Source organism: Excalfactoria chinensis, chromosome 4 (genome assembly GCF_039878825.1).
Source record: "Excalfactoria chinensis isolate bCotChi1 chromosome 4, bCotChi1.hap2, whole genome shotgun sequence".
In the NCBI taxonomy this organism is placed as follows: domain Eukaryota; kingdom Metazoa; phylum Chordata; class Aves; order Galliformes; family Phasianidae; genus Excalfactoria; species Excalfactoria chinensis.
The window spans coordinates 74174344-74190296 of NC_092828.1; the positions used below are offsets into that span (position 1 = coordinate 74174344).

Sequence of the window (15953 nt, forward strand, 5' to 3'; positions counted from 1 at the left end):
CTAATAGTACTATTTGTTATAATTAAGAAAAAAAAAAAAAAGAACGTAGTGCCGAAATGACTTGATGTTCCTAAGTCTTATTTGTAACAGTGTTGGAGATATTTAGGAGGACGCTTCGATGGAAACTTGTGAGGATAAGCATCCTAAACTTCTAAATAGCTTTTGGCAAAGGGGAGTATAAATTCCCAAATTACCCGAGTGCTTCAAAAATGTTCTCTTTGCAGGCAGAGATTATATACGTGTCATTGGCAGTCGACTCAGGAAGCAGATATCCAGATTATTCCTAAGTAGCGATTATCTTCCCAAGTCTGCTTAGTGTGGAAGGGATCAGCGTTTGGGAATTGGAAGCTCCTATTTAGATTCTCAGATGTGGGTTTAGGAGATTAGTATTACATGCCCATTTAGAAATTGGCAAGATCTTATATCCAGGTAAAGTATTTTTGCTTTGTCTTCTATTAATTTAGCTTTTCACGTTTTAAATTCGTTTATTTTTTTTAGTATCACAATAGGTCTGAAAACCACTCCAAGTATAAAATTAGTTGAATGCAAGTATTGCATCTTTATCCAGGAGATCTGCTGTCTCACAAAATGCAATCTCCACCAAGAATGAACTTAGGCCAAGATTGATATTTCCAGAATGTTTTCAAATCATTTATGGTAAGATTGATTCATGCGTGTTTATACCAGTAAAGGGAGCACTGGAAATCATACCTGTCAAAACAAAACAAATCCAAAACGCTCATCCATGACCTTTACCCTTAAAACACAGTGAGTGCAACCACCACAACTCAGGCTTTCCATCAAGTGAGTCAAGACAATTAAGCCAGGTTCTCTTTTATCGAGGTCCATGTGTAACGTTGATGAAAGTGAGATTAGTACATGGAACCCGTGTGGAGATGGAAGGAGAAGGAATACACTCTTTACCTAGGGGCGGGGACAGAGCACTCGCATTAAGCTGCCATCACAGCCTCAGCAGTGTCATATTGCCTATGGCCTCTTCCGTGCTTTGGTTTGTTCTCAGAATACAAAAGTGGCCACTCCAGCCCTTGGCTCAGCTCCTCCCCAGTGCCTGCCCACCTGCTGCAGGGATGTGGTGGCCTCCTGCGAGGCTCTCTGCAGCTAGGACTCCTGGCACACAGCAGTTCCAGTGCCACTGGGAGCTTGCACTGTCCTGCAGACCCGGCAAGTGACTCTTGATTTATTGAACTTGGAGCTTATGTGCACAGAACTGTGTCATGCTGGGGACCCCAGAAAACAGCTGCAGATGTCCTCTTTCATATTGTAGTGCTATGTGTACCGGGAGTTCATAGTGTTCGTTAAGCAGCAGCTCCTCAGCCAGTCTTACTGAGAGGCCACCACCTGCTGCAGGTTCCCAGTGTGCTGCAGGCCGTTCATTGGAAGCGGAGCTGGAGGAGGTGGAGGAGGGAACAAAGAGCTGGGCATTTCTGAGTGAGTCTGTTGGTCAGGAGCTGGCATTGGGCTCACTGAGCCAGAGTCACTCTGCATAGAGCCAAGATTGCTGCCATCAAAATGAGTCATTTTCTTCTTCATTAATTTTCTTTCTTTGGCTCTACGATTCTGGAACCAGATTTTCACCTGCAGAGGAGCAGAGGAAAATTGTTACAGTTGTTAATAGAATGCAGTGTGGTTCTTGATGTATGTAGTCAAGGGGCATAGGAGAAAATCAACTGCATGAGGACCAGTGAGAAAAGCAGTAGCAAAATGAGACAACTGAGCTCTTTGCTTGCTTTTATGTATTTTTTTTTCCACATAGGTAATCTTTCCTATGTGATAATAAAATATTTTGTTTGATAAGTAGCTTTTTAAGCGATTTATTCCTAGAAAGTATTTATGAAAGGAGTTTGATTCTTTCTGACTTTTGGTGTCATTGTTTGTTTGTTTGGTTTTGGTACAAAGTGGAATAGAACCTAATGCATCACAGTAGTGGCCAAAACAGTTTGAAAGCATCTTTACTTTGACAAGTTATTTGCTCTAAGTCAGAGCAACTCAAAGCCTGTTGTTGGCCTATGAGCTGGGAAAAGATTTCCTGTTTGCATGCTGAACATTAATTCCTTTCCTACAGTGTATAAGCCAGTGGCAATATACCTTTGAGCAGAAATGCACCAGTGTGCCATTGTAGGTATGTGTAACTTCAGAGTATTATAGAAGTGGTGCGTTAGTAGCTGAGCACTTTTTCTTGCATGTGTAGATGAAGTCAAAATCTGCTGCTATTTCCCACACAGACCATGACTTTATTTCTTAGTCATTGCTCTGTCATAGAAATACAATCTTTGAGAAGAGACGAACTATTGAAAAATATATGGATTTTGATTGGGACAGAACAGGTGAGGATGTGAGATGAAGCTGACAGTGTTCAATTGAAAATGCAACAGAATTTGTTCAGGTGTGAAAAGGACTATTCTGTGGCAATTCTTTTCCTTTCTAACTGCTTGGCAGACAGGTAACTGACAATCAGAAAGAAGGAAAAACTGGAAAAAGTGGTAGTATCAGTGGCCATTAAAAGAAATCTGGTGGTGAAGTCCCTCAAGACATCATGGGGACTCTGTGACAGTTTCAGTGTACTTATTCTTGAGCCATTATTATACCCATTTTCCATTGGAATATGAAGATTCTGGATGCATATAAAGCATGTAGAAATTTGACCCCAAGTTTGTTAAGTCCCAGGCAGTCATCTCAAACACGTGGCAGTTCATTTTGTTGTCTTAATTTCTGAAATATCACTTCAGTAGCAAATGATGTTCATGTTGTATTAAAGCTGTCTTGAATATCCTACATTCTGACTGTGCTGTGGTAATCGAGATTTTCCCATCATTTGCCAGAATATATGAAGTGATGAAGCTATCTAAAAACCAAATTAATACCTGATTCAGAATTGCCCTCTGTGTTCAGTGTTAGCTGCTTTGAGTTTAGGGCTTTTATTCCCTTTCGTTATTAAACTAGATGTAGAGACCTGCAGCAGAGATCCAGAGAGATGTTTTAGTAGGCATTTGAAGGTTGCATACCAGTTATCGGATACAAGTAAATACAAATCTGTAACATTAGTCTAATAGCTTGTGTGGAGTTGTTCTTAAACTGTTGCGGTCCTTTTACAGTATTTTTGCCACTGCTTAGTTGTGCAAGTAGTCCCAAAGTGTAGTTTTTAGCTCTTCTTTCTTGTCCTCACCATCTCCTCTATGCTTTTATTCTGTCCATATCAGAAGTGCATCATTTGTCACTTAAAAAAATAATCAGATATTTCTTCTTCCCTTTATTGTTTACATATAATTCTTTGTTCTTCTGTCTTGAGATAGACTATTGTAGAGTCCTTCCAATGAATCTTTTAAGATCAATGCTTACTTCCGTGTACTGTGTTATGTAACCCTCAAGTAAAATGGGACAGAACATGCTCAGCCCATGTTAGGAGTACACTGGAGATCTAGACAGGCATTTTATTTTGCTTGGCGTGAGTCAGTTGAGGTGCTCGAGAGCCAGGGGCTTGGCTTCTGCTTTGCTATAGCAGGACGTGGCACTGGCACAACAATTACATGATTGAAGAATGTGGCACCAAGTCGTTCCAAAGCAAGTTGTATTTCATGTCTTTATGTCAAGAAGAATGGATTTAAGTTGTGAGAAATGAAATGGAATTTTCAGGGACTGGAGGGAAATAGAGAAAGGATTAGCAAGTGTGCAGGGAATTTTAAACAAAAGGTAGAGGGTAGCCAAGACCTAAATATCTTCAGTGTCCTGAACATACTGGAATTCATCACTTATATTCAGTAGCTACGCCTCTCCTAAGAACGGCTTTGTTTAAGGTTTCCCACTAACCTCAGTGGAACCAAGACATGGAAATGTTTGCAAAAGCTTCTCCCTACTAATACTGACCCAGCTGAACAGCAAAAAGTCCTGACAGGATTTGGTTGATATTCTCTCAGAACAGGACAGTATGTCAGACTCCTGTTTGTCTTTTCTGTGCAGTTGCATAGCTCTCTGCTGTCATCGTGCAAGCTGAACTAATGCTGATGGGATATTTCAAAATGAACGCAAACAAAGCCATCAAGCCATTCAGCTGGATAATATGAGTTCCTAAATCACAAAGAGAATTCAGTCATGTTAGTTTTGAGGTATTAACATTTCTGTATTCTTAACCAGCGTGGTTATCTCCTCCTCGGCAATAATAAATGCAAAGGAAATTCTGAATGGGTAATCCATACTCTACCTGTCTCTCGGAAAGTCTTAGGTTTGCAGCAAGTTCAGACTTCCTCCTGATTGTAATGTATCTGTTGTAATGAAATTCCTTCTCTAATTCTAATCTCTGATGATCTGTGTAAACCACTCGGTACTTCTCTCTTGTTCTTGTTTTACCTGTTTTAAAAGAAGAACACATTGCTTCAACCTAGAATTTTTTTTAACTTCAGTCACATAAAATATCTGACTTTATATTTGACAGATGTTTGTGGGTATTTTAAGCCTGGTTCTCTATGCACTTACCCAGAGTAACTTCTTTGACTGCAGTGGAGTTGGTATCAATTTATGGTACAAGAGGGTAATGTCATCAACTTTTGGATTTGCTCCTTAGTAAATAGATGATAAACTGCATCTTGTATTCTTTATTACCCTTGGGTTATCATTTGGGAAAGAGAAGTTGTTCTTATTAAGAATGAGGAGCCAGGAGGCCTGGGTTCTGTTCTGATGCAGGCTTACTGCACAATGTTGGATTGCTTTTTTCTCTTCCCTAAAGTTGATTGTTTGCTACTTAATTCAGAGTTGAATTGTGAGTGATGTTTTACTACACAGAAGATACTGAGAACTTCCAGAGGACCTAGGATCCTGTTGCTAGAAACAGTGATGCAGCACTGTTGCCGTTACTGCAATTTGGTGTCTGTGTTTTTCCTTCAAGACTAGCACAATCTAACCGTACCTTGATCACATCTCATGGAATAGTAAGCTAAATTTTCAAATGACAATAGAAAAAGAGGAAAGGAAAGCAATATCTAACAAAGGATGTTCAACAATGCTAGAATCGCACCATTGGTTCTCTTTCAGGCAGCATGGCTGCAATGTTTCATTTACGGGTACAGCCGACAGAAGCAGACACAGCTCAGCAGTAACTGGGTCTTTAAAAAGGTAAGAGCAATAACATGAGTGAGTGAACATAGATGCAAGTAGCTGGAATGTATCGATTTCATCTGTGAGGACAGATATTGGCAGTCATTAAACACAACTGAGAATGAGGCAGACTGTTAATGCTTCCTTTCTCACCAGCCTTTTCACCCTTGTTAATGTTCATTTTAGGCAATCAAAACATCAGAGGTCAACAGCTGCCTAAAATGATGGCCGCTGAGCCCTGCCTTAAGGTCCCCCTGCATTTTGGAAAGATTAGATTGTTTTGGGACTAAAACCAATGTTACGGTGATTGCAAATAGTGACTCATTGGTTTGTTTTGTGCTTCCTTGTCTGTTTTAGTCAGGACACTTGTTCAAATGTATATATATTGACTGTCAGTTTTCTGGGACAGAGAACACATTTGTAGTTGGTGATTTGTGCCTTGTGTTGCACAGTGGTACTACGCTTTGTGGACCTTCCTGTCCAATGGGCAAGAACAACCCCGTTGGAGTCAGATTCTCTTGGATCATACATAAAATGGGAGGCATACCGGGGCTTGCTGCCCGTAGCAGTCTGGTTGTGCTGAAGATGTAGCTTAGCTTCATACAAGGGCTTTTTTTGTCTTAGACATCATTTTCTGAAAAAAATGTATGTACGCCTAACTGCTCAGAAAAAGATATACCTTAAACTTATAAGACTTGCAGTGGTCATGAGAGTAATTAATGGAGAACACTGAGATAGACTATCAGTCAGTGAACTGGCAAAATGTCCTTCTCTGAGCAGCTCCCCATGATGCATCACCACTGAGCATCCAGCCTTGTATGCAGCAACAGAACAGCTGGGGGTGTATTGGTGGTAGCCAAGCCTGGTTACTCCTCAGCCCCTCTTCCAGCTTCCCTAGCTTGTGAAGTAGTACTCAAGGCTCAGAATTCAAGGTACAGAAATATAGTGGAATCTTGAAGTACTTTATCCTTTACTTCATGATTTGGTTTCACAGGTTAATGTGTTTTTCCCAACCAGTGGAGAAAGGCATAGTCTCATTGTTTTAGAGCTGAATGTGTTTAAAGTTAACATTGCCTTCTACTTGTTATCTAAATGCATACACCACATGGTAATTAATTGTCTTCCAGGATTTAACTTTGTTGTCAAATTGTAAGTATTTTTGGCTCACTAAGGTATATGCGTGACAAGGTTCTTAAGGTGATGACCCATTCTGTATTGTTGGTATAGATATTAGACACGCAGTAGTTTAGGACTGGAAGTCCTTGTCACTGCAGTGCTGTAAACAAAATACCTCTGACTGTGGACAGTGACTGGTTCACTCTGTGATAATCTTTCTCTGGGACCCCTCCCAGCTTTCATTACAAGTTGTACATTAGAATTTGGTCATTCAGCTTCCGTACTTCTTGCTCTTTGACTTTAGGGAAGCACTGTGCATTAATAGTGAGTTTACAGTGATATAGATATTTTCCAACTGTCATGAGATCTTCAGTGTGTATTCATATTCCAAGTAAAGGAATATTTCAGTAGGAAGAATGAATGTATACATTTTTGTTTGTTGCCTGTTCTGGTGTTTCTGCTCCCTCTATGCAGCCAAAACAACTCTGTTAAATTATTCTGTTAATTTTCTTGTGCACATTGTGCCTTGGCTGGGTCAGACATTCTCAGCTCACGGTGGAACTGTAGTGAAAGGCAGAATTAGCCCAAGTATGTTTACTCAGATAATCAAGTGAAAAGTGCTGCTAATTCTACAATATTATGGTGAAAATGTTAAAGTCTCTGGAGAACAGCAATTATTTAGCCCAGTCCACATAAACACTATAACATTTGTTTTCATTCATTGGAAGTGTAAATTGTTTGTTTAACATATGGTCACCTGTGGTGCTTTAATGCTTTACTTGATATAATTTAACTTCAGATCTCTAGCTTGTTTTTTGTTTTGTTTTTGTTTTTTCCTCTTCAATTGAGAACTTGAGGTCATTCTTTGGGACAGAAATGCTTAAGATGTTTCCTTAGTCTCCTTTGTGTTGTTAAGATGGAGAACACAAAAGAGAAAGGTGATCTTATCTTCAGCTCTATTCTCATTCTGAAGTCACAGTCAAATATCAGACCTGCTTCTGTTGCCAAAACAAGATGGAAAACTTCAAGATACAGCTTCCTATTCCCGATTTTAAGTGCTTAAAACCTTATCTGAGCTGTAGAGGTCTGAAATCTGCTGAGGTCTTCAGAGAGAACCCTTGTTGGTAGCAATATAATGTTTTGCTCTTGGTGAGGCCTGGTGAGGTCCCAGTGTCTGCAAGGGACTTCTGTATCCCTTTGTAGGATGCTGTTTTGGAGTTACTCTGCATATGGCATTTCATTTCAAAGGCAGAGTGGATTTTTTATTTATTTCCTAGAGTTAGCAGCAATAAAGCCTGTTATTAAACAGATTGACAGAATAGATGGCGTTCTGTTGTGAATCTTACTGATCTTCTGCTCATTTCAATTACAGTGATGCATTTTATTTCAAGGAGTACTACCTGAATGAAATCTGAGGTAGAACTAATGCATCACCCTGGAGACAGCAGAAGAATGTTCTTCATTTGTCAGATCTCTTTGGTAGATAATGACAAAATGCAATGATCCAGTGATAAAGGTTAATATTTTAATCCAGTCCTTTAGTTGACTAAAGGTCCTGCAGATTTTACTTAGGTGAGGGAAATTACCAAGATTTACCTTCTGACAGTGTTAATCTTTTATTAAAGACAGATGATGGCTTTAATCAGCAACTTAGTATCAGTTTTATTGGGAATTTATATTTTGGGAGTCATAGCATGGAGCTGCAGGTGGTTGGGGAGGTTATCAGGAGCTGTGTGGAACTAAAGAAAAACTGCCTCTGTGTTGAGGGGGGCAGCTTTTCTGAGTTGGGTGAGCTATTTAACAACTCGGGGTTTTGCCAAAAACCTATTTTACAGGCAGTGATTATTTAAGACTGCCTTTAGATCAAGGAGAAATAAGATATTTCAGCCTTACTCGACTTTTTTGTGAGATAAAGTTTAACAATCCTGTCTTATCACACACCCTCTTCAGCAATTTTTGTGACTGGCCAAGTTCTGAGTTGGGGGAAGGGAACAGCTTTCCCCTTGGTCATAAAATTCACAGAGCATTTCTTCTGAAGACAATAAAGCTCGGAGAAGGCCTCTTTATTTGCTGTGAAAATCATCACCCTTTCCGGCAATATAACTCCTGAAGAAAAAAGGGAGAAGGAAGAGACAAGGCTGCATATCAAAGCAAAGAGAAGTGTTGAGAGGGTCTGTTGCCTCAATATGACAGATAGGCCTCAAAACCAAAGACAATGTAGCCCAGGAAAGGAGTAAAAAAAAAAACAACAAAACCAAACCAACACTGTCAGACCTCACAACTAGTTTACAAAGTAAAATAAATTAGCATGAGAACTGGTCCCTGGCCCCTTTTTTAGTGCCTCCTCTCTTAACTGTCCAGGAATATCCTTGTCTACCTAAGTTGACATCATTCATAAAATCCAGCAGCTCCTTAGTTCAGACAGGAGGTCTCCTTGTACAGAATAGTGTCAGACTACTTACAAGTATCAGCATCTCACTTTTATAGCTTAGTATAGTATCAGAGGGAGTTAATAGTTGTATGTGATGGCTGAAAGGCAGCGTAAGCTCACTTCAATTGTGGAATAGTTTTCTGGCCTGAAGATATGTTCCACATATCTGCATCTTTAAGGTGGCTCAGTTTTAAGAAAGGGAGTAGAGTTAGTTTTTTGTGTTAATAATAAAAGACCACTGGAGTGTGTCCCAGCAGTGTGGAATCTTCTTTCTTTATTTTAATTTAATTTAATTTATTTATTTTGTGAGAGAGCTATTTCTCAATATTCATGCCCTTTAAAATTTAGGAAACAAAAGCTCCAAACTTACCCTAGGGAATTTCACTGATTTAACTGAATCTGAGAAACAGAAGTAATTAAAATGAATAAATGCATTGAAGGGAGGGCACTGTGCTGCACGTGAAGTTCTGTGAAGTTACGAGGGTGCTGCCCTGCACAGTGTCAGTAATTGCATTCCTGCCACAAGTTTCAATGAGCTGAATAGAAATGTTGCCAAGTTGGATGCATAGAGGTTTGGGATGCTGAAATTCTGTATTTGTATTTTCTGCTGGATCTTGATCATTTTTCTTATTATCCATGTTCAGGTAACTCGTGGTGAAAAGAACAGAGTAGCATCATAGAACTGACAACTTTCATTGGACTTAGAGGGTTTTCCCTCTGTTCTGCTGACTTCTATTTAAAGTGCAATTATTTTCCACGTTGAGTATGTTCTGCAGTAATGCCCACTGGCCTTGGTTAGTGTAAGCTATTAATCTTTGTAATACAGAAGATAACTGAATCCAAAGCAGAATCATTTTTGTCCCCTTTAAATGACATCTGGACAGACTGCTCTGTGGGGTTTTGTTTGGCACAAGGACACAAGCTGTAGGAAGTGCAGGTAGTTTTCTAAGTGGCAGGGTCAGGAAAAGTCACATTGCCAGTGACTGTATAAATGAAAAAGCAAGTGATTACCTGGATTTTTTTTCCAGGTGAATGTTCTGTAGGCATTCAGAATTTTACAAGAATGACTCCTTAAGAGACTCCTTAAGAGTCATTCTTCTGCTTCTCTTTCTTACATTTGAGAGGATATCACTTCTTCCTCCTTCTCGATACTCTACATTTACAGAGCATTTGGTAATGATACTGTCAGCACCACCAGAAAAATTGTCAAAGTAAATTTTTACTGAATGACTACAGTGTTTCCTGTACTTGATGTCTCTGCTTACAGTTATTTTCCCTCTGTTTCTGTACTTGCTCTCTCCCTTTTTAATGATTAGATAGGTGCAGATCTTTAGGTATATTTTTCATCTAATTCTCACTGCTGCTGAAACTACCTGCCAGTTACCTCTTCATACTTTAGATTTTGTGCGCCGGTTTACACAGATGTATTTTGTTTTCTAGACAAAGGCTGTAAGTAAAGTCTACTCCTACACAAGGCACTGCACACTTCCGTAAAAATACAGAAATCAGTATAAGGAGATTTGTAATTTATTCAATAATGGGCTTATACTTTTCATCAAAGACTGTGCCTGTAATTACACTTTGTGTACATAGAATTGCTGTCTCTAGTTGTCATGGTTCTGACCTCAGTTACTATTTCTAGTAGCTGTGTGTTTCTTTTCCCTTTCAGCTTGGTATTTTAGCAATTGAGACAGATAGGTACAGTATAAGGGTTAGGGAAGGGTCTTTTTCCACTGGTGTTCTTGGATGAAAAAACTCAGTTCTTTATTCAAGTGGTCTGAAGCAGAATGTGTTTGCTTTCTCTTGTATCCTGAATACCCTCAGGGAAGCAGTGAGCAGGCATTACAACCTACATGGAGGAAGTCCTACTCCCTCCAATTCGAAGACTGCAGAAGGAGCATTCATACATCCTTCAATCAGGGAGGATGGTGGATGAAATCCTGATTAAGTCTTTAATGTGGGAAGTGCATTCCAGTACCACCATATCAGCATGACAGTCTTGCATTAAATACTGAGATCTTTCAGTAGTTTTAAGTACTGTATTCTCATGAATTTTGCTTAATACAAGGTAAAGACCTGGTTTTGTATTCAGTGTTGTTTTTCAAGTTACATACAGTAAATTTAACTTGAAATAATTTCTTCTTATGTCCCAGGTGAATTGTATAAAAAACAACAATATGAGAAGACATGTAGGGTATGAGGCAGTGGGAAAAGCTTCAATCAAGTGTTTTTTCTTTCTTTTCTCTCAGGTCATGAATCAATGAAGCACCACAACAAGAGAAGATAACCATGAAACCCCTGGAGATGGAAATGTCATTGTTTCTAGGCCTTGTTTCTATTGCTGTTACAAGTCAAACTGCTGCCCAGTGGCATGTAAGTGAGTAAATCTATGGAAGGAGTCTCTCCTGATTCTAAAGGGATGCAATTAGAGTAGCATTACTTGCAGACATTCATGAACATCTTACAAAAATTACTTGCCTTAATAATAATAATTTCTATAGAGAAATCATACTATTGATAAGTATTATTTTGCCACACATAATGAACAAATGATGCTTTTTATTTCTATAATTTGCTTTAGTGCCATCAGGTAAATCTAAGCCTTATTTTTTCCATCTTCAGGAACAAAAGTTCCTATCTTTTTCTACAGGGACTAAAAAGAGGTAATAAATAACATATATAATTCTTCTTTCCTTTACAAAATCTCTATTGAAATTTCTAACAGTTATAAGGCTAACAGAACTGTAAGGCTACAATTTAAATCCACAAGAGCAGGAGGCAGGGAGGTAAAGAAAAGAGAAACAGTAGCGGTTTTTGAGCAAGTATGTTGCCATCTGTAAACCATACTGCCCCTGAGGATTTTCGTGTTCATAAGGACTGTGCAGAAGAAAGCAGTAAATTTTTACAAGGCTGCCCCTCTTTTGTCTTTTCTTGAGTAGCATTCAGTGAGATACGTATACAGCAACCTCTGTTTTTTGTATTTGCCAAAATTCTTGTTCACCCAATATAAGAAAGCGTTCTCTCCAAGTACTGTCCATGGACTCTCTGTGAGCTAAAGTTGCATTGAGCAGTAATAGGTATGACTCAGTGTGCTTATGCAAAATAGGTGCATTATTTTAGCAAAGACAATATTTTTGTTGTTGATGTTGTTTAGTTGCTTTCATTTATGTAGAATATATGCTTAAATAATTGCTTTCCCTTCAGAGTTTAATTCAGTACTGGTTTTGAAAACCACCATTTACAGATGTGTGGGAACTGACCTGGGAAAGGGAGGAAGGTCTGGAAGGAAGGGAACCTCCCTGAGTTGTGACACTGAGGTACTGTGAGCATTTCTGGGGGAGGTACTGAGTATCCTTAACTCCTACTGGGGTTGGTGCATGTCAAAGCTGCTCAGAACCTCAGCGGATCACATACACCTATAGAAGATTGTCCCTGTTCTTTTCAGGCAGTGCCCCTCTACATTTCCTTCTCCCCTCCCTTGTTTCATTATTTTTTTCCTGTTGGTTCAAGGAACAGAGATGTTTTTGGTGTACTTAACAGTTGTATATATATATATTTTGCATTAATTCCCACAACCAAGGAGAATCTTTTCATCAAACTTGTTATTTTTACTTGTTAATCATGACTGAAGATTTTTGTTTTAATTCTCCACTCTCATGTATCAGAGATCGACCTGTCATAGCATTAACTTATTGTGTTTCCAGAGATTGTTACACTCCTGCATATTTTGAGTTACTGCTACGAAAAGTGGCAGGTCTTTTCTTATTGCTCCTGTTCTTAAAGCATTTGATCCTGCAGATATTTCATTTTACTGTTCTTAGATTTATGGGGGCTATATCTAATACAAAGTTATTTCCAACCCCAATACTACATATATTTTGCTTGAACTGTTCATGTTTACCCTAAAAATTAAGGAAAATAAGGCATGGATAGCAGAGATATTTGATGTTTTCATCATGATTTCTTTCTGCAGACATACTTCTTTAAATCTATTGGACTCCTGCTAAAAGCAACTACTTGATGTAACTTTTTAAAAACAAATTTCAAATGAAAATACTTTACTGTCTAAGGGCATTGCTTTTTTATTTGCTTCAGCTATGGACGTCAAGGAAGATATATATATATATATATAAGGAATCATCAGCTGATCAAAAACAGCATCCAAAAACTGAACCAATACATCACTGCTAGCAAGAGTCTTGTTCAAATCTTGTTGTTAAAACATATGGAACCTGGCAAAAAAAAATAAATATATATATATATGCAGAACAAAACAACAGTAACCAAAACCAACCACCCCAAAAAAGGGAAAACTCTTCTCAGCCTAGCTGCCTCACTGCCCTCATACCTGTAGAAGTGGATTGCACCGTTTTCCTCATCCATTCGTAAGAGCTGTGCCTTTGGCTGGTGGGTGAGACCTGCTGTGTGCCAACGGTACCTGCAGGAGGTAACCCCCCGGCTGCAGCGGGATGGAGGGAGTTGTACTCGGCTGGACTGTAGGAGCCCTGCCCAGGAGACGAGCCGCTGAGCTGTGCGGCAGCAGCCGTGCCGGAGGGCCCTGGGCACGGGCCGTAAGCGTTCCAGTCCTCCCTCTGGGGGCCGTAGTGGGGTCCCCAGGCTCCCGCGGGCTGTCCGTGGCTGTCTGGAGCTGGCACGTGGTGATACCCCATGTAGTCTGAGTAAGGGGGAGCAGGCACAAAGTTCTGCACTGGCAGGTTGTTGTTGCTGCACCTTGCAGGTCCTGGATACATGCTGGTCTCTTTATCCAAAAGGTAACTCACATACATGATGCTCACAGCCTGGCTTTGTCTTGCTGGGACATCCTGCTCCTCACAGTGTTTGTTTGATCTCTTCCCCTCCTCTTTCTTTCTCCCTCTTTTCTAGCTCTGACTGGCTCTATAAATGACTCATGCTAGCCCTCATGTCCCTTTACTACACATGATTAACAATGGCTTTACCAGGTGCTGGTGGTAACAGTTTACTAAGGTCCTGCCTGATGTCACAGATAACTGCCTGCCCCAAAATTGCATTTGCATTCAAATGAAGGGCTGACCATGCAGGCAACCCCACCTTGCTGCTAGTTCTGGTGCTTCCTTTCTCACAGAACCTTTATGTATTACCATCGTGGTTCCATACTTTTTGAATGTAGGTTGAAATCTCATGTTCTTCAAGTAGAATTGCATATGTAGTTAACCAAGTACTATTCAAACAGTAGAGGTAATGCTTTACTTGAGTAGTACATAGCAGAATCTAACATCAGGCATAAGTTTTTAGTTAGGTAAAGCCTGGGAGCTGCCTGCTTGGTAGTTTTTTGTTAGGCAGTGCTCTATTTTTAACTGACAGCAATGGACCAATTCAGCCTTTATCTACAGCTCTTCCACACTTTCTCACATGAGCGCTCCTCTTGCCTTCAGCTCTTACTCTATGTGGGAGAGCACTTGCAAGCTACAGTATTCCTACTGCTTTTAACATTACAAAGGACATACAAGAAGCCTCATAGTCATTTTGAGCATTTGTTCATACCAATAGTCTTGTTGATGTTAGTAAGCCTATTCATGAGCTGGCTGCTGGCCACAGTGATTGAAGTTTATTCTAGCTTACAATGTTAACAGAAAGAGAATCTGTTATTGAGAGAATGCAAAATTTGTCACTTTCTCCATACTTGTGTTTTGTTTGTGATATTGAAATGAGCAGCAGTTTTCCCTAAAGGTTTTTCTGTTCTCATTGCTGTGTTTGTTCACAGTAAGTAGCACCTTTTCTTGGAAATCTGGGAACAAATACCAGCTTTTCAGCTCACAAAAAAAAGGGGAAAGAAAAAAAAAAAAAGAAAGAAAAAGAAAGAAAAAGAAAGAAAAAAAAGAAAAAACTGAGAACACTTTCCTAAATTTTAGGAACAATCCTATGTTAATAAGTAACAGATTCCTAAGAGACTGTCTATAACCAGGAGTGAGGGGCGAGGGTGCTGATTTTGTTTATTTATGAGATAGATACTTTAACATTTTCTCTTAGAGTTTTCTGTTTTCGTTTGTATTTCTTCAATGATGTGGTACTTAATTGCACCTTTAGTAACAAACCAATTTGTTAAATATTTTTTCTTAAACAGGTGTAAAGTATCATGAGCTTTTTCTTTGTTCAGAGGTGTATTTTTTCTTTGAGTGCCTTTTTGCACTTTAACACCTTCTAAGCTTACAGGTTCCTCCTGGTTCTCAGGAGGGAAGAATCACTTCACACGCCTCCTGACAACGCTGTCATTTCTTTGTGTGAGGGGATGGTTTCTTTAGGCTGTATTCACAAGATAATGAACTGTAGTTGTTGAAATATATTTATCTGTTAGTATCATTGTTTCTTTTCTCACTTCTTTATTTGTTGTCATTTTCCTACTGTGTACTTCAGTAAGTCTTGTACTCGTATATGTATTGCTTCCTGTGAGCTTTTGGAGAACCATGGCATAGTTGTTGACAGGTATCTTAAAAACACTGAGCATGGGAGGTTGGCAAAGGCTGTTTGTGAGCTTGTTCAGTTGCAGTTTATGCATGTGAGAGCTGTCACTCAGCATGGCCAAGTCTAGTCAGCTCACCACACCTAGGGAGGGTGCTGATCGTTGTGTTGTGACTGAATGACTTAATTCTCCTGTACCAGGAAAAAAAACCAACAACCCAACAACAACAAATCAAAACCCCCAAAACTATTAATCCAACTACCTTTCAGATGTCCAGACGGCCTGTGACTGTAGCTGTCCAGTGCAAGGGGATTTTAAATCCTTTACATTCTGCAGCAAACAAAACTAGAATATTTAGTTCTTCAATCGCTTTGTAACACGTAAGGTAAATGACTGATGCAGTTGTTCGGTAGCCCTCAAGTTCAAACTGTGTTGAAATGGTTGCAAAGAAAGATTATTTGACTTTTTATTGGAACCTGATTTCCATTTCTTTTCCTTCCAGCCTGTTGCATCCTTCAAAGCATTTCTGTACCTTCTGTACCTTTCCCAAATGCAGCTAAATGAAGAAGCAGCATTTTGTCATTGGCCCAAGCCACTAGTTGTAGCCCTTCTGTTTTCATAACAGAAGCAAGAGAAAGTAAAATAGAATCTATTCATGTTTATTAGAAAAACTAACAAACAAACAGCAATGATGACAGAAATACCTTTAGATGCTTTAAACTAGTACGTATATACTGGCATGGAAGAGAACCTTTTCTGTGTTCCATACTGCTTCAAGGAAGTACTTAGAGCTTATGACTGTTAAGCTGGCAATGTTTTACTCCTCCAGCAACATGCTGTGAGCACTAAGCAGGAAACTAT

The 15953-nt window shown here is 39.4% G+C and overlaps 1 protein-coding gene across 1 annotated transcript; it reads right to left on the reverse strand.

Annotated features, from left to right (window-relative positions):
- Window positions 1-1341: 1341 nt before the first annotated feature.
- Window positions 1342-13502, reverse strand: LOC140251792 (homeobox protein CDX-1-like). The gene is made up of 3 exons (XM_072335872.1): window positions 13002-13502; window positions 4217-4362; window positions 1342-1596 (listed from the first exon to the last, which is right to left on the reverse strand). Exons 1-3 carry the CDS (start codon window positions 13438-13440, stop codon window positions 1342-1344), a joined length of 840 nt encoding a protein of 279 aa, XP_072191973.1. The 5' UTR covers window positions 13441-13502.
- Window positions 13503-15953: the final 2451 nt, after the last annotated feature.